The sequence below is a fragment of the Arachis stenosperma genome, chromosome 2 (genome assembly GCF_014773155.1).
Source record: "Arachis stenosperma cultivar V10309 chromosome 2, arast.V10309.gnm1.PFL2, whole genome shotgun sequence".
In the NCBI taxonomy this organism is placed as follows: domain Eukaryota; kingdom Viridiplantae; phylum Streptophyta; class Magnoliopsida; order Fabales; family Fabaceae; genus Arachis; species Arachis stenosperma.
This window is the reverse complement of record NC_080378.1, coordinates 3,700,004-3,721,538: the sequence shown is the minus strand read 5'-3', so window position 1 is coordinate 3,721,538 and position 21,535 is coordinate 3,700,004. Positions and strand designations below refer to the sequence as shown.

The 21,535-nt window shown below is 31.8% G+C and overlaps 4 protein-coding genes across 5 annotated transcripts; 2 read left to right on the top strand and 2 right to left on the bottom strand.

Moving 5' to 3' along the window:
• Positions 1-2,054: 2,054 nt before the first annotated feature.
• On the bottom strand, positions 2,055-4,872 carry LOC130960855 (uncharacterized). 2 transcript variants are annotated; one of them, XM_057886348.1, is made up of 5 exons: positions 4,463-4,872; positions 3,779-3,933; positions 3,588-3,654; positions 3,067-3,110; positions 2,055-2,571 (listed from the first exon to the last, which is right to left on the bottom strand). In XM_057886348.1, exons 1-5 carry the CDS (start codon positions 4,827-4,829, stop codon positions 2,518-2,520), a joined length of 687 nt encoding a protein of 228 aa, XP_057742331.1. In that variant the 5' UTR covers positions 4,830-4,872; the 3' UTR covers positions 2,055-2,517. The 2 variants fall into 2 exon arrangements, with proteins under 2 accessions (XP_057742331.1, XP_057742330.1); XM_057886347.1 differs by having other exon boundaries at positions 3,059-3,110; positions 4,463-4,868.
• Positions 4,873-5,423: 551 nt separating this feature from the next.
• LOC130960453 (sphingoid long-chain bases kinase 2, mitochondrial-like) lies at positions 5,424-9,702 on the bottom strand. Its single transcript, XM_057885849.1, has 12 exons — positions 9,386-9,702; positions 8,939-9,015; positions 8,740-8,793; positions 8,581-8,640; positions 7,784-7,861; positions 7,606-7,652; positions 7,451-7,491; positions 7,242-7,326; positions 7,045-7,159; positions 6,708-6,830; positions 6,530-6,630; positions 5,424-6,011 (listed from the first exon to the last, which is right to left on the bottom strand). The coding sequence occupies exons 1-12, from the start codon at positions 9,627-9,629 to the stop codon at positions 5,882-5,884; spliced, it is 1,155 nt and encodes a 384-aa protein (XP_057741832.1). The 5' UTR covers positions 9,630-9,702; the 3' UTR covers positions 5,424-5,881.
• Positions 9,703-13,138: 3,436 nt separating this feature from the next.
• LOC130960182 (3-methyl-2-oxobutanoate hydroxymethyltransferase 1, mitochondrial) lies at positions 13,139-16,246 on the top strand. The gene is made up of 5 exons (XM_057885507.1): positions 13,139-13,689; positions 14,596-14,802; positions 14,895-15,041; positions 15,513-15,566; positions 15,654-16,246. Exons 1-5 carry the CDS (start codon positions 13,270-13,272, stop codon positions 15,885-15,887), a joined length of 1,062 nt encoding a protein of 353 aa, XP_057741490.1. The 5' UTR covers positions 13,139-13,269; the 3' UTR covers positions 15,888-16,246.
• A 733-nt stretch (positions 16,247-16,979) lies between these two features.
• On the top strand, positions 16,980-19,826 carry LOC130962382 (pentatricopeptide repeat-containing protein At3g61520, mitochondrial-like). The gene has a single exon (XM_057888603.1). It carries the CDS (start codon positions 16,980-16,982, stop codon positions 19,824-19,826), a length of 2,847 nt encoding a protein of 948 aa, XP_057744586.1.
• Positions 19,827-21,535: the final 1,709 nt, after the last annotated feature.

Sequence of the window (21,535 nt, the reverse complement as noted above, 5' to 3'; positions counted from 1 at the left end):
TCCAGTTTTGAACATTCTCCAACACTATTTTGAATTTGCATCACTTGAGACATTATCTGACAGAGTGGGTCAAAGACAAATTTTAACAGATAATTTTATTTTATATTATTTCAATTATTCTTATTAAAAATAATTTATTAAAAAAAATCAACACATTTTTGTTCTTTTTATTGTAGATGTCATTGAAAAACTGCATGCAATAGGAGAAGAAGAACAAGTAGATGTTAAAGGAAAACCCACAAAAATACGAAGAATGGAATTGATACTCAAAGAGTAAAAAAATATACAACCAATTCATTTTTCATTTAGATATATAGTTATTAACAAAATACTATTAATTTTAGGAACATCGTGTTGAAAGTCATGTTGTGGAAAAATCTCTCAAATCAGATAAATAAAGAAATTACAACACAAATCAAGGGCCAAAAAATTGTTGCACTCACATCAACATTGGTTAGTGAATATAAAGGTATGATCTTTTTCAAAAAATTTTAATTTATTGTTTTTTTAATTCAAAGAATTATATTTTATATAATACATTAATTGACACAGTACAACACAATCTTATTTTATATAACCTATTATATTATAATATTAGGTGATTATTAGGTTAGCACAACTTCAAGTACAAAAATTTATATCAATCCAGAAATTGAAGAATTCACACAGCTGACTTATGGATATTTCATAACTAATAAGTCTCTCAAAAATTAATTCATTTATTTCTAATTTATATTATTCATTGATTATAGGAACCAACTTCGCCAACACCAATATCATTAGACGAAGATCATATACCTATCAAGAGGTTGAGGAGAAAAAAAACGATGCAAATTCAAGACACATTTTCGGAAGAAGACCATACATGCAAAGAGGAAGCAAACAACATAAAAAAAAGTGCACACAACTCACCAATTCATAAGGAACATGCCTTCATAACAACCTATGACAGAAAGAAAAAAGCAACAACTCTAACAACAACCAATAAAAAAAAGGAGGACGAGTGACATATAAGAAGGCCAATTCCATCAATTAAATCAAATACAAAAATCAATTCCAACATTCAAATACTTTATACTACCATTTTTTTTAAATAAAATACCATTTAAATTTATTTTTAATTTATACGTATTTCATTTAATTCTACGAAACATAATAATTTTTAGTATTTATTATATATTATTATTAATTTACCGTCTCGCGCGATGCGCGGGTCACATTCTAGTTGTAAAAAACTACCCTTGGATAATAAAAGCTCACGTATTCGGCTATATGTCTCCTTAGATTCCCGTATACTCGGCTAAGAAGTCGGCCAGGTATTGTGACAATTCGGACAGCAAGGGACTCCAATGTTTAAGTTAGCAAGGGTTTAAGCAGGTTTTTAGTAGATTGAGTTTGAAGAATACCTAAGGCTAAGGATGTGAGAGTATGCAGAGTATTTATAAATATAGATGTAGAGCCAATAATCACCTTTAGGAGTAGTTCCACTTTTGATGGTGGATAACCACTCTCTTTTGTTAACGAGGTTGTTGAAATATCCTTTCTAAATTAATAGGAGATATATTGTTATTTACTTATTTAGATAAATAGGACTGAACTGATGTCGTCGTGTGAGGTCGGACAGGTGTTGCTTGAATCTCATTTCTAGATGAGGCTTATTCATTTTGGGTCTGACTATGTTTTTGGACCACGGTATGAACAAATTCATAGCATGATTATTAATCGTGCAGCGAACGAGTCATTAAATTAATATTTGTGGTAAATCATAATTTCACTAATATTAATAAAACTAAGTTGGTGATCAACTTAGATAGCTAACTGAATTAGTGTCACATTAGTTTAATCAATTAAACCATATAATATTACCAATATATAATTTGGTTTAATCTAGCACTAATAAGGAACAACACTCACAAGTTACAATGTCCCAAAATCATTGTATTTCTAAACCTTAGGTAAATCCTATTATTATTAGTCCAATCAAAATCAAATACAAATAAATAACTAAAAATGACTTAGCAATATTGTACAGAGAAAATGAAGCATAAGACAAATTTCAGCAGCAAATACTTTTCTTCTAACAAAAGCTACTTTCATGAACACATAATTCTCTGGAAACCATATATTTACATGAGATTTCCACCATCTAGTGAGTTCCTAGCATATACAATTCTAAGAATTAGTTCTTCGGGTCAATATAGTAATCATGATCAATAACAAGTGACATCGTGTCGACCTGGCTCATTAACTAGATTACAATAGCTAATGAACCATGAATCGACACGATATCCTATACCAAATGAGTGGAGATATCATTTTGCTACTCAAATTGATCCTCTTTCCATCTTCATCATGTTGCATACATCATGCATCCAAATTTTCCAGCTTTATAAAGCTCTAACTTGAGACTTGAAATGTTGACACACTCACCCCCAAACCATAGTAATCTAAATCTTCACTTGAAATGCTTTCAACCATCTATTCATATAGTCTTTTAATCCAAATCCCCTGCTAGGCTTAAGAATTTGTTTGAACAAAGCCATTTTCTGAACATTCCAATGCTCCACATGCCTGAATTCATTCATTTTTCAAGCATTTTATTAGTTTCCATGATGATAATACATCAATTCTAGAGAGGTTTAATTACTCTGCTGATCCTTATAGTTTCACCAAATTTTTAATTAAGTCTCTATACTTTTTTTCTTTTCAATTGAGTCCTTACATTGCTTTTAATTTTGTAATCAAGCCCTTTTCATATCAAAAACATTAAAATTAACAAAATATTTTTTTCAAAATACATACGGTCAAAAATCTAATTAGGTTTTTAATTATGAATCCCTTCAATTTGCAAAGAAATATTCAGTTAACTCTAATTTTTTTACACTAGGAATGACTTAATTATAAAATTAAAAGCAATGTAGGAATCCAGTTGAAAGGAAAAAAAGCATAGGAACCTAATTACAAATTTCGTAAAACTATAGGGACCAACAGAATAATTAAACCTTCTAGAGATGTAGAATCATGGATATACATTATTAAAGTATAAAATTTTTCTCACCTACATACTTTTCCTGATTGTGGATCAAAATAATATTCTGTGTATCCAGTTGCTGCAACATATTATCAACATGATCAAATTGAATTTATTATAATAAATATTCGTGCTGCATGAATATAACAACAAAGCCTTATCCCACCAGACAGAGTCGTTTGGCTACATATTCACAGACAGATCTTTCTTGACAAAGAATTAATTGTTAATTATTTTATTAGAAATTTTATATTACTCATGTTTATCAAAAGTTAAAACCAAGAAACTAGCCATGAATGATGACTAAAATATGAAATAAGTTTACTCTGAAAAACAGATAAAGCAATGCACAATTGTATTCATTTAGATTCAAGAAATAAGAGACCTACTAGGAAAAATTTTCCTTAATTATATATGATCTTCAATGGCTCAACCAATTCTTAAAAAATCGCATAGTCTCTTAAAAAATCTTCTTAATCATCATCCGAAATAACCAATTCTTTCTGTAAGGCGATGTTTAAGCGAATCTATTAGGAAGATAAATCGTTTGTCGTACCAGAAAGTATTGGCCTCCAAGGAAATGACAAGACACAACTAAATCTCCAGTGGCCTATTCCTTTATCCTGTCATAATAACCATATAACAAAGATGAAGTTTTTTTTTCAGTATTCAAGTTTCTAAATCCAAATGTGTAGCATGTGATGAGGCACTATGAAATATGTTAAAAAGTTTGAAGTTTGTATTCACCTCAAAATCTTCCCATTTCATGAGCTTCATATTTGACTTCTCCAAAAGGGATCCAAAGTTAGTGCAGTTCCTTTTGAAACGCTGAAGCCCTTTAAAGGATCCTGCTGGATCCGCAAATTCGCAGTCGTCTTCATAAGCATTTAATGTGAGATCACCTGAGAGGTTTGGAAGAAGGTTAGAGAAACATATAAACATAATCAAATTACTAGCTGGAAGAAGACCAACTGATATTAGCTCGACTTTAATTTTAGCCTATATGATCTTAAAAATTGCTGATTGCATCACGCAATGCGCCTATTAGAGATACAATAACCGTTCATATATCTTCTCCTATCAGCTTAACATGACATGTTATCAGAGCTTCTATAAACTAAAAGTTTAGAATTCGAACTTTGTTGAAAAAGTCTATGCAAAAGACTCAAATTCATCGAGACAATGACGACAACCATAATCACAACAACCACAACTACAACCGGAATTTAAAACCCTAAGGCCTTGTTATTTCAACAGTGTCACATTGTATATGAAGGCATTACCATATGACTAATGTAGAATTATAAAAAATCACATTTTGACAGTCAAAATTGTACTAATTTCAAACCATACACACATAATATATATAGAAAAAATTGGGATTAACATAAGAAAAGAAGGAAATAATGGTGGGTATGATTTCAGTTTCACCTGTGACAAAGTAGGACCTTTGAAAATCTTGTTTGATAGTATCCACAACAGCATCACGATCAATGGATTCAAGAAGCCTCTGAGGAGCTTTCTCATTAGAAGATGGCTTCAAAGCAGAAGCAGCAATGCCAAGAAGCTCAGAACCATACCATGCTACCTTTAACAATGCATTGTTATTATTATTGTTATTGTTCTGTGGTTTTTGAGACTCTTCTTGTTGATTATGTCCTGTTCCATTGCATTGAATTCTTCTTAATTTACAGATTCTATGGCTGTGGTGTTGTTTTGGTAGAAAGATCAAAGAATTGTTTTGGTGAGTAGTGTTGAATTTGATTGAAGGAAAGGAAGCTATGGTTGCTAATGCCATTAGGAGTTAGAGTGCAAAATATGAAAGAAGAAGCTCCTAGTTTAAATATCTTTAAGGTATCAATAAATAACAGCCACACAATAATAATGCTAAAAGCAAAAACTTTTTTTCCCTTTTTTTTAATGAGAAGTCAATATTCATATGCACAATTGTCACACATAAAACAAACAATAATAAATATAGTAGCTTCGAAGTTGATATGTTTCTTATTTTTTATCAAACAGTTTTTTTTTTTCTGGATTTTAACTAGGATAACAATTAGAAATTTTTTATTATTTGATATTATGTTCTGGACACCTTTAATTGTAAAAAAAGTATTTCGTAAAAAACTAAAGATATAAATAAATTATATTACAAAATTTTATTCATATTTTATCCAACTATGACTCACTTTTTATTTTTTATTTTTTATTTTTGGATAAACTTATGATATAATATCATCACTGATAGACATGGATAACATGTATATCACACTTAGGAGATACCATGAAAAAAAAAAAAACACACAGGTAACAACTAACTAACTTTTGATCCAAATTTAAAAATATACAGCTCCTCTTGACAAAAGATATCAAAAGTATTGAACTTGTAATCTGTTATGCCATTTCATAAATTATGCATTGAACTTTGAAACATTTTACAGTAAATATAGATAAACTATACTGTCAACACATTGCTGACTCAAAAAATAACAACTGTGTCCCAGGCTATGCTTTTGCAACCCCAAATAAGACGCCACTCTCCAGCACCCTCTCTCTCTCTCCCCTTTTTTTTTCTCTATTAGAAATTAGAACCAACTAAAATTACAAAGGAAACAACACAATATTGCTTTCACCAATCCATGAAGAAACTTTCAAGTTCCAAACTAATATATCTTTCCCTTCTCAAAAATTACACAGAAAAAAATGATGCCTCTGAGCTGCAAAAGCTGTGCAATTCGCCGGTGCTGAAGCCAGCAATCAAGTCAAACAAAAAGGAAAACTTATGATAAACTAATATTCTGCCGCTTTTAAGTATTGTCATTGAACCTGTTATGTTATTATTGAGCTGAATCAGCATATCATCTCAATTGCAGACGGAAGAACACAAATCTTCTTTGGAAGGAACCCTAAATGCTCGCCGTCAGATTGAATATAAACTCCACCTCTGCCTGAAATGTCCTCCACCTCAATAGAATTTACACTACCAAACACAAAGAAAACACCGAATTAGTACAAGCTCAACTGTAAGCAAGCCTAAAAGAAATTAAAAGAGCTAACAAAAGAACTAGCTTCTATTGAATCGAAATGGTTATATATTTTATGCGAAGGTGGATACACGGTGCTGTTTGGTCCGTGTAGCCAAACCAAACCCCACCTAGTGGGAGAAGGCTTAGCTTATATTAAGAAATCCAAATCAAAACAAAGGCCGGTAGAGTTATTTACGAAGTTCTGTTTTACACAAACGCTCATAACAATCATCTTCTTAGCAACATTCACCAACATCCACAATAATAAGATATTCAAAGTCAAACTTCTGATGACTGTAAGATCAACTAAGTCGAAAAATTCCAGCATACGGAAGGATAAAAATTCTGTCTTCCTCGCATCTCTATAATTGGGATGCTTTTGATTCAAGGCATAAGTACTAAAATAATAATGATATACACATTCATGAGTCATAAACCAAGACAATCTTCACCAAAGAGCTTATATAGTTACCTTCTTGAAGAAACATTCTTCACCTTCAGGTGTGTCCCACTGTAAATCTTATGTAAGTTTAGGATAAAATCGTACCACTTGAAGTGCTGAAGAATCACAACCTGCAGAATTTACATGAGAAAAATATATTAACAGGAGTTAAAGAAAGGATTTTAACCAGCATAATAAGGGTGCCTACCGATAAATTTCCACTGCGAGGATCTGCATTGGGAGTAATTTTCATACCGCCACCAAAGAATTTTGCATTTCCAACACAAAGGGCCGTCACTTGGGGACAAAACTCCCACTCACCTTCATTGACCTGCACTTTATTGAATCATAAACCTTGCACATCTTGGGCCTCATATGCACAAGCTACGTTTGATAGCTGTGCTAGGACATGTATACAGAGACAAAAAGACAAAAAATTTGTATTTTGGGACACACTATCATATATTTGTCTCCAATTCCAAACACGTTTGTATGTTTATCTTTGTATACAAAAGCTGAGGGATGAAAAATCAAGTTGTACTGACCTTGATCCTGAAATCCTGATTATAATGACTCATGAAGGCTTGCAATGCACCAATGACATAACACAAGTTGCCGAATTTCTTGTACTTAGAAGCGTAAAATCCTGCCTTTGCACTCCTGCATAAATTTTGTCACGAATCGTTTTAGATATGATGTCTGTGACAGAATGCTCAACCTGAAAGTCCCAATTTAACCTTACAAATGAATGTCAGCAACGTTTATGAAGTAATTCTGATCGCCGGTGGGTCCAGTGATAACACCAACATCTACCCTTGATCTCATCCCTAAGAAAGACTCAAACATGTCACCAGTGGAAAACTAAAAAATAGATATGGCAACAAATATTGTGCAGCAATCATAGACAAGCTCTATATGAAGGTAAAGAAACCGCAAGAAAAGAGGTTGAACCTTTAGCAACACGTTCAACAGCAGCATAAGGATCATTGCTCCTGAGAAGAAAAAAAGGCAGAGTAGATGTTTCTATTCACTTCCTTGTTCTTGAGCAAATGAAGTACATTAGAAACAAAAGGAGAATCATGAATTCATGATAAACAGGAACTAACCATCCAAATGTTCTTGCAAAATCAGAACCAGTTCCCAAGGGTATCACCTACAAAAGGACAGAACATGGTTATATTCTTAACATGCCCCATATACAATCTTCTTAGAGATAACCGAATCAAACACCGCATGATTGAGTTAAAATGAGAATACTACATGTCCTTATGGAAATTAACTCACCCCAAGAGCAGTTGCCTTTAAGTTCTCTTTATTGTTACTAGCAACAGGTTTTCCATCGCAAAAGAAACCATTAACAACCTGCTTATAACATACTGTGATGCGTGAGGAATATTGTCTCTTAACAAAATATCTTAGTTGAACAATCAATCAAGAATGTTGAAATCATGGAAATCAGTGTGCCTAAAATAAACTAATTGCTACCAAATCACCAAAAGCTTTTACAAATACAAGCTCAAGGCAAGCTTGATCGAACACATTCTCATCTCACGGATAGAAGTTTTTCAATGACATCAAGTGTTAAACTAAAGTATGTAGTAATATAGATGGCAAGAAATCTGTCTAAATATATCATCAACCAAATCCTATGAAGTATGAACACACCAACTAAGCAAGATGTCTATGAATCCAACAAATGTCAATGTTTGACAGTTAAAAGACACTTCTCTGACACTGCCATGGCCAATTACTTCTGCTTTTACTAATTCAAACCCAATTCAAACACAGATCGGATATTAATATAAATTTTTCAAAAGAAATTAGTAGCTACAAGTATTGATACAAATGACATATACTAAAAATGTTTCAAAAATAATTGGGTGAGTTTAGATATTAGTGATTAGTGATTATTAGTATTTTGGCACTTTTGAACGCTTGAATATCATATAAATCTTGAACATATATATTAGTATATCATGTGTCCATGTCTATCTGTATGTCGTCCGTGTTCATAGTCCGATAGTGTAATCAATTATATAAATTTAAACAGAAAAATAATGGGCGAAAAATGCAGTGTGCACCTCATAAATAGTTCCATCACCTCCAACAGCAATGACTGCTTCTGCTCCTTCCTTTATAGCCTAAATGGCAAGAATGAAGAATAACAGCTTAATAACTCAGAAGAACCAACATAAATAAAAATAAAATTCACAATTGATTTCAGCTCCTCAATAACCAACCTCTCTTGTTATGTCAATGGCATGACGAGGACCCGTAGTAAATGACTCACAAATCTATGAAGGACAAAAACAAAATGAAGAATCAAAAACTGTTAATCTCTAGTATTGTGAAATTGCAATCAAACACAAGCAACAGAATTTGCGGATTCAAAATTAAAAACAAAAAATAGACTGCTGACAAAGTTGATAGTGTACTCACATTGTAATCATTACCAAGGCGAGACCTTAGAAATGGAAGCAACTTCTTCCAATCTTTACCAGTGCGACCATTAGCACCTGCATGCAAATCAAAGTGCAAGTTTTGTAACAAATAAATAAAAAAAAACTGAACTTTTCCCTCAAATAAATCGTGGTAAAGTTCCAATCCAACACCCCATCATTCATTTGAGCTCAAAAACAAAGGAGAATTATACATTACATATATGGCCTATATATATATATAGTTTCCTGTCGCATATGCAACCCAAGTTTCGTGGTTCCAAAATTTCAAAAATTTGAACTTTCAACAAAGTAACTAATGGACAAGCTCCAATTACAACATCTCATCAGTTATTTGAGCTAAAAATAAGTAAAAATCACATTTTTTCCCTCTTGGGAATTTTCTCAGAAACAAAACAGTAAGTGAGGAAGTGAAGAACCAACAAACCTTGAGGATTGACAACGAAAACAAGGTCCCTATGGCGAGGAGAGGATACAAAATTAAGAGCAGTTTGAAGATCTTGTTCCACGGGTTCCACGGATTTAAGCTCGGATCTGAGAACAGGGGTGGGTGAAGCACTTGCAGCAGCCATTGAAGTTCCTCTTCCCAATGCCACAAAGTAGAAATTCTGATGATGATAATAATAATTATGATTGGGGTAAATGAAACTATGGCACGTCATCATTTTCATGAACAAGAGAGTGTAAGAAAGAATCAAAGTTCAATTTTTTGTACACTACTTCTGTTCTTAGCTTATAGCAGTTTCAATTTTGAAGGCAAAATGGATGGAGATTGAATACCCTTTTTATAGTAACATGTGGAATTTCCTAAAAAAAAAACATTATTGTTACATTAGAAATTATTTATTTATATAAAATATATATTAAAATATAAAATATATATTAAAATAAATAGAAAAATAAATAATAAATAATAAATAATCGAGAACTTTTTAAGAAAAATAAATAGATAAATAATATTTGAATTTTATCGAATTTGTCAAATATTTAAAATTTTTCTGCTTTTAAATATCAAAGTAATATTAATTATTGAATAATAACTAATTAATATCAATGAGCTACTCCTTGCATAATGCCAAATTTAAATCTTCAATACATATTTAATCGAACAAGTGAGCTGACTACTTGACTAACCTAACTTGGTTATTATCAATATCAATTTATTATCTTTCATACAATCCTTTACACTTCAAAAAAAAAAAACGAAAGAATGACTAAGACTTAAAAGAAAAGGAAAATTGATATTTATACCACTATAATTCAACAAATAACTAACAACACTTATAGAAAAAAAAAATAAAAACTATCCATTTATGCATAACTAGAATTCAATGTAATTAAAAGGGCTTGTAGAAGAGATATATTACCCCCAAAAAAAGGAAGATTATGATCAAAGGAGTTTGATATAAGTTCACAATGCTATCTTTGAGATGAGAAAGAAGCTAAGTATATATTTATCTAAATTTGAATGTTGATGCATCAAATAAGAGAGGTAAATGTGACATAAGAGGAAGCCTTGAAGAGCATTTTTATTCTCAAATGTGTGAAGTTTATTTGGTTTATGGCAGTCTCACTCAGAGGTGATGAATGTTTTTTTTTTTTTCTTTATTTTCTTCTTCTTTCTTAGGTTTTTCTTAGATATAAATGTTTTGGAGTATGTGTAGTTGACCATGGTTTCCATGATTGTAGGAAAACCGCTAAAAATTATTGGTCTAGTTGTTAAACACCATTTAGATGAAGTAATTGCCCTAAAAATGGGGCTACTTTTCTGCTGTTGAAAAAAAGTACAACTATGGAAGAGTTAATTAGAATTTAGAAGTTGAGATTTCAGGAGGAAATATACATTAATAAATTGTATGGATTGGTGAAAATATTCTAAGTTTTATTATTTTGGTAATATTAAGAAGATAAAAAAATTAAAAAATTTTATTTTATTTAATTTTTATTAATTATTATTAAATAAGATAAATTTTAACTATATATTTTTTATTAATTTTTTTCTTACTAAACATTTTTGTTATTATTTATGGTGTGTATAACATGATGACTTTGACTTATGCTAAAAATAGGATTTTGTTAGAGACATGTTGATCTATGTTCTCTGAGGCGTTTTTATTATTATTTGATTTTTTTATGAAAGTATATTATTATTCAACTAAAGAAAACATATAATAGACTTGGTACTACTAATACTATTTAGATTTTAACTTCACTGAGAATGTCTCAATCAGATTATATCAATAGTATATTGTTTTATAGAGAGATAATTAATTTAAGTATATTATGTGTAGAAATTATTACTTTGTACAAATTAAATTTGATAATTTTGTAGATTTGGATTATATTTTATATGAAATATGGATGTTTAATTAATTTTATAAAAATTAGTATGAATGCCTATAATACAAGGACGACTAATAAATATTCAAAATTTATAAATTCTAATCTATGTTAAATTATTGTCAATTATAATTTTTTTTCTCATAAAAAATTTAACATAAAACTATACATTTCGAGTTTTATTAAAATGCGTTTTGACATGCTAATTTCCTTAGTGTTGGTGGCACATAAAAAAAGCATGCAACACCTCCATAATCCATATACATAGTTACTTACTCTCTTGATTCATAAATATGCAGTTTCATTTCACAATCTCACAAAAAAAAATTAAAATAATAATAATAATAATAATAATAATAATAATAATAGCTAAATTCAATTACTTGTATCAAGATAATGTCTTGATACAATAAATTTATGATTTGTACATCTACCACTAGCCCTTTTTTGGTATTTCCAATACATAAAAAAAAAAGGCACTTGAACTGGTGAATATAAAATTGAATGATTATAAGTTTACGTGATTTAAGGAGTTAATCGTGCAGTCAAAATAATAGAATATTAGTAAGTTTAATTTTATTATTATCGTTTGAAACATTTGGTTGAAAAAAAATCAGGTGTTACCGGAATAATTAATAACTTAATAGATCCATTAAGAATATAAAGAGTGGAGTGATATTTGATATTTTGGGTTGTTGATAACTTTTGTTAAAAATGAGTAGAAATTAGTTTATTTTATCTGTGTAGTACTTTTTTTGTTAAACTTTTTATTTTAAAAAAAACAAGGTTTATAATTCGTTGCATGAGCCATATTCCAAAGAACAGAAATGATGAAAATAGAATAAAATAAGACATTAAAAATAAAATATAAAAAATAATATTTTTGTATTTTATTTAATAATAAATTATAAAAATTTATTTTTTATTTTTTTATTTAAAAATATAATAATAAAAAATATAATTATAAAATTTTAATAAAAATAATTAAAACATAAAAAATAAATTATACCTGTTAGTAATATTTTAAATTTATTATTTGAAAGCTATGAATCATCTTTTAATCAGTTTGATTATAAAAATTTGCATGATTTAATTTTTTTTTTCCAAAACTAAGTTTCATAAGTATAAATTTAACTATTCATTTTTTAGTACAAATAAAATAAAATAATTAATTTTATTATAAATCATTTTATCTTATAAAATAATTTAGTATTGACTAAAAACCAAAATAACTTTTTTATTTTTTTTATTTCCGTCAATACAAAGAATTTTTTTTAAAAAAAGAATATACTTAGGTGAGTCCAAAAAGATTTATTATCTAGCTCGAAAACCACCAATGTAAAATTCAATGGCATGATATTTTTTACTAAGATTTAAACATAAAATATATGTTATATAAAATTACAAATATTTATTTTAAAGTAAAGTGATAATTAAATTTTTAAAAATTTAATTTTTAATTAATTAATTTTTAAAAAAAATATTAATTTAATTTTTTATAATAATAAATAATAAATACATTAAATTTTTTTATCAATTTATTAAGTAAAATTTAATGGCAATACTTTTATATATCATTAAAATATACAATTTTTTATAAATATTTTATTATCTAATTTATATTATTTTTATATTTTTTTAACAATAATAAAATACATAAACAATTTTATTTTATAATTAATATTTTAAAAAAAAACTAATTAATCTTAGGTCAAAATCCTAAAAAAATATAATCATCAATATTCTGCAATATTCTGCAAAAATTGTCCTCTTCTACATTCTAATAGTTTCCCAAAATCAAAACAACATTCAGCAGTGGCAGCTCAACTCAATTTGGTTCTTTCTTCTTCTTCTTCTTATTCAAAATTCAACAGAATCTCACACATCACTATCATAACATAGAAAACTCTCAGATTTGGCAAAATTCAATCCAAAAATTCTTTCTTTTTGTCTTTTTCTCTCTTTCCCCCAATGTCTTGCATTAGGTTTCTCACAAAACATTCACCATCTTCTTCATTTTCATCTTCTATTCTGAGACACATTCGTTTCATGAGCAATGTTCCAGAGAACACGGTGTACTCAGGTCCAACGCCACAAACCGCAAACCAGAGAACAACACTCATGCAGCTACGTCAAAAGCATAGAAACTCGAAACCGATAACAATGGTAACCGCATACGATTACCCTTCAGCGGTGCACTTAGACATGGCTGGCATTGATATATGCCTCGTTGGTGACTCAGCTTCCATGGTGGTTCATGGACACGACACCACTCTCCCTATCACCGTTGATGAGATGCTTGTTCATTGCCGTGCCGTTGCCCGTGGCGCCAAAAACCCTATGCTTGTTGGGGACTTGCCTTTTGGCTCCTATGAATCAAGTTCCGATCAGGTTTTTATTTTTAACTAAATGGGTGAATTTTCCTACTTTTCATCCAAATCAGTCACCAATAAATACGTGTATTTTGTATTTTAACACGAATTCTGTATTTGATGGCTGATTTTTAGTGTAAACTAGCATGATTGATTTGATTCGAGTTTTATATGTATAAAGTATGAGAGTTGTGTGTGTATTTTGATGAGAATTAGATTTTGGCTTTGGGAAAGTCTGCAAAATAATGGAATGTGCTTTTCCACTTCTTTTTATTTTGTTTTTGAAATATGGATATTTTCAACCATAGTAGCTTTCTTCTTTTTCCTCTTTTGGGATTGAACATGCATTTGCACTTGTTTGATTGATGGGAAAGTTGTAGACAAAATATAACTATGTTTAATATGTCGGTAGAATATATGGAAATTGCTAAAGGTGTAGCCTTTTCATTTTGTTGCTTGAATAAAGATGTGGGGAATCTAAGTTTAATTTACTTCAAGTGTTCAATTGTTATAACATGAATTCTGTATTTGATGGCCGATATTTAGTGTAAACTAGCATGATTGATTTGATTCGAGTTGTGTATGTATAAAGTAGGAGAGTTGTGTGTGTATTTTGATGAGAATTGGATTTTGGTTTTGGGAAAGTCTGCAAAATATTGGAATGTGCTTTTTGACTTTTTTTTTTTTTTTGAAATATGGATATTTTCAACCATAGTAGCTTTCTTCTTTTTCCTAGTTTGGGATTGAACATGCATTTGCACTTGTTTGATTGATGGAAAAGTTGTAGACAAAATATAACTATGTTTAATATGTTGGTAGATATATAGAATTTGCTTTGTTGCTTGAATAAAGATGTGGGGAATCTAAGTTGAATTTACCTAGTGTGCAATGGTTCTGAATTATTTTTATGTTTGATTATGAGCAGGCGGTTGATACGGCGGTTCGGATTTTGAAGGAAGGTGGAATGGATGCCATAAAATTGGAAGGAGGTTCCCCTTCGAGGATTGTTGCGGCGAAGGCTATTGTTGAAGCGGGAATAGCAGTGATGGGGCATGTAGGGCTTACTCCACAGGCCATTAGTGTTTTAGGGGGTTTTAGACCTCAGGGAAGGAACATTTTAAGTGCTGTCAAGGTTATCTCTCTCTCTTTGAATTATGCATCTATTTTGAATATTTGAACAATTTTATTATTATCATCCTAAAAGGTATTAATTAGCCCGTTTAGGTTGTCGAGACAGCATTGGCTTTGCAAGAAGCAGGGTGTTTTTCTGTTGTTCTAGAATGTGTGCCTGCACCTGTGGCCGCCGCAGCAACAGCAGCACTTCAAATTCCCACTATTGGAATTGGGGCCGGACCCTTTTGTAGTGGACAGGTAAGTTTGTGTAATTTTCTGTCTAGTATTCTCAAAATGGACAAGGTTATCAAATTCACCTAAACTCGTAGAACATAGGTAAACTTGGATCACAAAACTCAACTCGTAAACACCAGAGTTTGATAGCTTCCATAATGAAACTTTGTACAAGATTATTAGCTTATGATAATAGCCAAAATTTGTATTTGTTAATAATAGTATAACACGTGCCCTGGCTTTATTTGAAAGCATTTCTTCTTCATCAAGTTGCTGTATGTAAGCCTTTTGTATCATGATCAGTTATTCAATGATTTTTATTCACTTTGGTATATATGTATCTTGACATAATTGAGTTGGAGAAAAAATGCTATAATCTTGAGTCATTGGAGTACTTGTAACTATGGAGAGAACTCGTATTCTGATCATTCCTCAATCATTTTGAGATGATTAAACATAAAATGAGGAATTCAATTCAGTTTTATGTTAATGCAGGTGCTAGTTTATCATGATCTTCTTGGTATGCTTCAGCACCCCCATCATGCAAAGGTATTTCAAGCAAATGCTAACATAATGTATTTCTTTCAATCGATATAGGATTCATTGCTGAAATTGATATGATCTATCTTTTTGCAGGTTACTCCAAAATTTTGCAAGCAATATGCTCGTGTTGGAGACATTATCAACAAAGCCTTACTAGAGTATAAAGAAGACGTGACGAACGGTTCATTCCCTGATGCTCACCATAGTCCATACAAAATTAGTGAAGCAGATGCTGAAGGTTTTTCTAATGAGTTGCAAAAGCTAGGTTTTGACAAAGCAGCATCTGCAGCATCTGAAGCAGTTCAAAAGCTTAATGCAACCAAATAAGTCTTCATGTTTTTTCATTTGATGTTGTTGGTCTTCTTTGTTGGCACACCACACCGATTTGAAACGGATTTGAAACTGCCATGATAGAATTGAAGTTCAGTAGTTGACTGATATATAGAGTGATGATGCAACCTTCTTAGGCCAATTCACACCATTTTCTTTTATGTATCAGTATTTTGTTCTCCAGCATTGTATATGGAACATCAATGAAACCTTAGGCAGATTACCAAAAGGAAATTATGTTTTTACAATGTAAGAGCAAAATGTTGGAAACTGATTTTGAAATTTTTCACTATTCAGAAGTGGTCCATAATAGTGACCAAATAAATGTCTTTCCAATCTTAACTTGTTTTGGAGCACATTAACTTGCCAAATATTGATTGATGTTTGTCTATTCTCTTTTGTTCCTGTAAGGTTCACTCCCTACCCATGTTTATTTATAATTAACAAGCATAAGATTGAACTAAAATTAATTATAATTACTAACAATAATTTAATAAATGTTTTTATGCCAAAAAAATAATAATAATGTGCTAAAAAAACATTGACTGAGTGATTCCTCAAAAAAAGACATCACAATTCTTCAAAGCCTGCAAAAATTTAGCTATCTTCATTGTTTGCAATTTGGAACTTCAATCTATAAAGAAAATTGGAGGCTAAGAATAGAATCCCTTAATGTTGGTGAAAAGTAGTTTTTAACCTCTTCTTATATTTTAAAAAAAAAAATTTTACACAATAGCAATGATAGTGTAATATAAATTGTATATAGTATAAAGGCTTTCTCAATTTTTATTTAGGACTTTAAAATTCAAGAATTTATCATATCTAAAAGTATTTTCAATGAAATCCTTATAATTATTGAATCATTTTAATCAAATGTTTATATATTAAACAAATGTTTTTTGTTTTTGAAATTTTGTAATCAAACTACTATAATGAATCATAAACTATAAGAAAGTAATTGAGAAATTTAATATTTAAAAATAAACTCTTATATTAAATAAAATAAAATAAAATAAAACTCCAATTCCACTTGTTTCAACTACACTGAGCTTTTCACTTCTTTCCGAAGCTTACAACACTTGCCACATGATGTTATTACGATCTTTCAAACTCCTCCGCCGTCGTCGCCGCAGCAACCTCCCACCCTTTCCTTTCTCCTCTCCTCGCCGCCACAGCACTGCCGTCGACGTTTCCAATTCAAAAGACGTGGTATCATCATCGATCGTTACCCAACTCCAAGAGCTCCTTCAACACCCAAAAGACGAATGGGACTCACACGAAAGCAAGAACCTTCTTCTTCCTCTTCTCTTCAACGATTCAGAGCCTCTTTCTTCCCGCCAGATCCTCCAAATCACGCGCCAATTGGGTTCAACTACCAAAGCTCTCGACTTTCTCGAATTCATAAGAACCAATGCAGAACCGGAACAACAACACTGTCACTTGCTCTCTTCGGTGTTCCAGAGCGCTCTTGAGCTCGCGAATCGTGACGCTACTTCGAAAATTGAGGTCTTGAAGCTTCATGGTTACTTAAAGTCCCAAAATTGGAAGATTGATTTGAGTTCCCAATCAACTTTGATTCTTCTACGGTGCTTGGAGGGTGCCAAAATGGTGGACGATTCGCTTTTTTTGTTTAAGAGGCTCGACAATTCTGCAAAAAATTCCGGAATTTGCAACGGGTTGTTGAGGTTGTTGATGAAATCGGGCAGAATTGATGATGCTCTCCAAGTGCTCGACGAAATGCTTGAACGGGATTCCAAGATTCTGCTGAATGGTTCCACTGGGGATATTGTTTTTGAGGAGTTGGTAAAGTGGAGAGACCCACGGGGGAGAAGCTTCTCTGATGAGGAAACTTTGGGGTTGGTGAAGAAGCTTGGGGAGCATGGTGTTTTTCCTGATACCTTCAAGCTGACGCAACTGATTACCAACCTGTGTAAAAGGAAGAATAATAACGCTGCGCGGGAGATTCTTCACTGTGTGATGGAATTTGGTGGTGAAGTTGATGCTGCACCTTGCAATGCTATGTTGACTGGGCTGGGAAAAGGAAGGGACATTGAAGGAATGAATAAGTTGTTGGTTAAGATGCAAGAGATGAATATACGGCCTAGTGTCGTGACGTTTGGGATTGTTTTCAGACATCTGTGTGCGGCTCGGAGGGTTGATGAAGCTTTGGAAATGTTTAACAAGTTGAGAGGCAAAGGTGAAAGTTATTTGTTTGGTGTAGAACCTGATGTGGTATTGTTTAATACTTTGATTGATGGATTGTGTAAAGTTGAAAGGGAGGAAGAAGCATCGAGTCTCTTGGAGGAGATGAAAACAGGAAGCAAACATAAGCCCAACACCATTACATATAATTGCTTGATTGACGGGTTTGGCAAGGCCGGCAACATTGATAAAGCGCATGAGCTGTTTGATCAGATGAATGAGGAAGGCGTTCAGCCAAATGTGGTTACCCTCAATGTATTGGTTAATGGTATGTGCAGAAGTGGGAGGGTCCATAGTGCAGTCGAGTTTTTCAATGCAATGAAAGGGAAGGGCCTCAAAGGCAATGCTGCAACATATACGCCACTAATATCCGCCTTTTGTGGAGTTAACAACATCGATAAAGCCATGCAGTTTTTCGATGAGATGTTGAGTTCTGGATGCTCCCCAGACGCAATTGTTTACTACAGTTTGATATCTGGTTTGAGCATAGCTGGAAGGATGGATGATGCCAGTATTGTCGTGTCGAAGTTGAAGCAAGCTGGGTTCGGCCTTGATGTAACTTGCTATAATGTCCTGATCAGTGGATTTTGTAAGAAGAATAAACTGGAAAGGGTTTATGAAATGCTTGAAGAAATGGAAAAAGTTGGAGTTAAGCCCGATACGGTCACTTACAACACTCTGCTTTCCTCCCTAGGCAAAAGTGGAGATTTTGAAACTGCCAATAAGTTGATGAAAAAGATGAGGAAAGAGGGTCTTGTGCCTTCCGTGGTTACTTTTGGGGCACTGATACATGCAAATTGTTTAAGTGACAATGTTGATTATGCCATGACGATTTTCCAGGAAATGTGTTCTACTGCATCCAAGGTTCCCCCTAATACTGTTATATACAACATTTTAATTGATGCTCTATGCAAGAAAGATGATGTAGAAAAGGCTGTTTCATTGATGGATGACATGGAGGAAAGAGGGGTTAAGCCTAATACAACAACATATAATGCTATTCTCAAAGGGATTAGAGATAAGAGAGTGTTGAATGTAGCTTTAGCACTTATGGACAGAATGATTGATAATGCTTGCAAACCTGACTATGTAACCATGGAGATTCTTACAGAATGGCTTTCTGCTGTGGGTGAAATTGGAAAACTTGAACAATTTGGTATGGGATATTCAGTTTCCTCTGATTCAAGATCATCATTGGCAAAACTATTTGCTGCCTCAACCTCCTCTCCGAAGGCGCCGTGCAAATCATCTGATGGGAAAGAATCCTCCACAGAATCAATGGAAAAACTATCTACAACATCAATGGCAAAACTATTTACAGTCTCAACTGATCGTCCCCTAAGGGCGCCTTCCAAATTGGCGGATAGGAAAACCTCCTCTAGAAGATCATCATCGGCAAAAATATCTGCTGCCTCAACCTCTTCTCAGAGGGCTCCCTGCAAATCATCTGATAGTAAAGCTTCCCCTACAACATCAATGGCAAAACTATTTACAGTCTCAACCGATCTTCCCCCAAGGGCGCCTTCCAAATTGGCGGATAGGAAAACCTCCTCTAGAAGATCATCATCGGCAAAAATATCTGCTGCCTCAACCTCTTCTCAGAGGGCTCCTTGCAAATCATCTGATGGTAAAGCTTCCCTTACAACATCATTGGCAGAACTATTTACAGTCTCAACCTATCATCCCCTGAGGGAGCCGCCCGAATCGCCAGACAGGAAAAGAAAAAGTTCTTAGAGTTACCATCAATTGATTTATCCATTCTTTTGGCTTTGATTTATAAGCTGCCATTGATACATTGAAATTTTGCTAGTTATGTACTAATAAGAATAGTTGTACAAGAACCAAGAAGGGCAGATCATTTTGTGTTCTTAAAGACTTCTATTTTTCATCTTGCCTAAAGATCTTTTGTGCAATATCTACATCAGCTTCTACATGGCCGCAGTTGCTACATGTTTAAACCTTCTATTGTGTTTGGTGAACAAGCAACTTCTTAACATTTCTCTCCCTAAAGGCTTTCCAAAATTCTTGGTTTGATTCCAGGATGAAATGAAACTATTCTGTCAACTGAAAATGGAGCTTAGAAATTCTCTATGTTCCCTTTTTAAGTCAAGTTGTGCATATCAATTGTATTATTCTATATTAGCAGCAAATTTATAACACTGTCAAATAAATTAAGGTAAATTTCAACCCTAAGTTAGGCGTTATTAATAAGAGGATATATCAATCTCTTTAAATTTGTTATTCTTATTATTTTATTTAGAGATGAGAAAACTTTAGAATACCAATTGAGTTATTTTCATATGACTTTAATATCCCAGGTTTAAACTATTGAATCGATTATTAATATTATCATGCTGAGGAGCTTACATTATATATTTTGAATGTGGTATTTTTTGAACACTTCACAAAATAAAATATTTTTCACTTATTTTTTTATGCTAAGACGTTATATTAATAAGAGGTTAGTGTTATATCAAATATTATACAAGTTCAGTTGTAGGAAGGTTATTATATTATTTTTAGGAATAAAACAAAGTTAAGTGTAATATTGCTCAAGTGTAATTTATCCGCAAAATCATGTGCTTTATGTTAATACATGAGCTTGAGCACTTAGATTAGCAAAGTACCCTTTTGCTCTCAGACAAATATAGTACCAAAATTGGTCAATTCCACTAGAGGTTGGTGCATTTGTTTCTTTATTTTGGAACCAAGCAAACGGCACAAAGTGACAACTATTCGGTGTGTTTGACATGTTACACTCTAACGTGGCTCTTCTTGGCCATGTCATGGAGTTGACTTGAAGTACTTTGCTTCTTGCATCATGAATGAAACAAAGTTTCAGTCAACATTTTCCCTATTTGTGGATTATTCCTTTGTATTTCACTATATGTAGTAGGATTTTTTTAACGGTATCTGCTAATCTGATAAAACAATGACTAATTTATTGTTGATTAGAATTTTATTTAGAAATTTATTATTGACTAATAAATTATTATATACATAATACAAAATTTGAATCGCTAATATTTATTTTAATAAATTAGTGAACTAACTATTAAATCAACTCAACCTAACTATTATATGTAGTATTATTTTATTTACTAAGAAGGTCTTAAATTGCGGTTTGCAATCGTCAATTACAACTGCAGTATAATATTAGTTTATGTTATTTGATTGTAAGTTAAATTATATATTAGGTCTAAATTAAGGTTGTAACAAATTCCATTAATAATAAAATAAGCTTAAATTTAAAATATAAGGGCCAGAAAGAAAATCACACTGCTAATGTTCACATGGCAAGAACTTGTGGCTATGATTGCATCTACCACATGTTAAAATCTTGCGTATATGATGCATATAAATTATTATATAAAATTAATTATCACATAATGAGAATTAAAACTTTTTTAATCCATAATTCATAATGATGACTAATTATTTAC

Coding starts and splice junctions, on each gene's coding strand:
- LOC130960855 (XM_057886347.1), bottom strand. CDS start 4,829: ATGGCATTAGCAACCATAGCTTCCTTTCCTTCAATCAAATTCAACACT. Junction 3,655..3,778: donor TGAAATGGGAAGATTTTGAG/GTGAATACAAAC, acceptor TTATTATGACAG/GATAAAGGAATAGGCCACTG. Junction 3,111..3,587: donor TTGGAGGCCAATACTTTCTG/GTACGACAAACG, acceptor AATATGTTGCAG/CAACTGGATACACAGAATAT.
- LOC130960453 (XM_057885849.1), bottom strand. CDS start 9,629: ATGAAAATGATGACGTGCCATAGTTTCATTTACCCCAATCATAATTAT. Junction 8,641..8,739: donor CCATTGACATAACAAGAGAG/GTTGGTTATTGA, acceptor CTTGCCATTTAG/GCTATAAAGGAAGGAGCAGA. Junction 7,327..7,450: donor TGTTGAACGTGTTGCTAAAG/GTTCAACCTCTT, acceptor AGTCTTTCTTAG/GGATGAGATCAAGGGTAGAT.
- LOC130960182 (XM_057885507.1), top strand. CDS start 13,270: ATGTCTTGCATTAGGTTTCTCACAAAACATTCACCATCTTCTTCATTT. Junction 15,042..15,512: donor GACCCTTTTGTAGTGGACAG/GTAAGTTTGTGT, acceptor ATGTTAATGCAG/GTGCTAGTTTATCATGATCT. Junction 15,567..15,653: donor AGCACCCCCATCATGCAAAG/GTATTTCAAGCA, acceptor ATCTTTTTGCAG/GTTACTCCAAAATTTTGCAA.
- LOC130962382 (XM_057888603.1), top strand. CDS start 16,980: ATGTTATTACGATCTTTCAAACTCCTCCGCCGTCGTCGCCGCAGCAAC.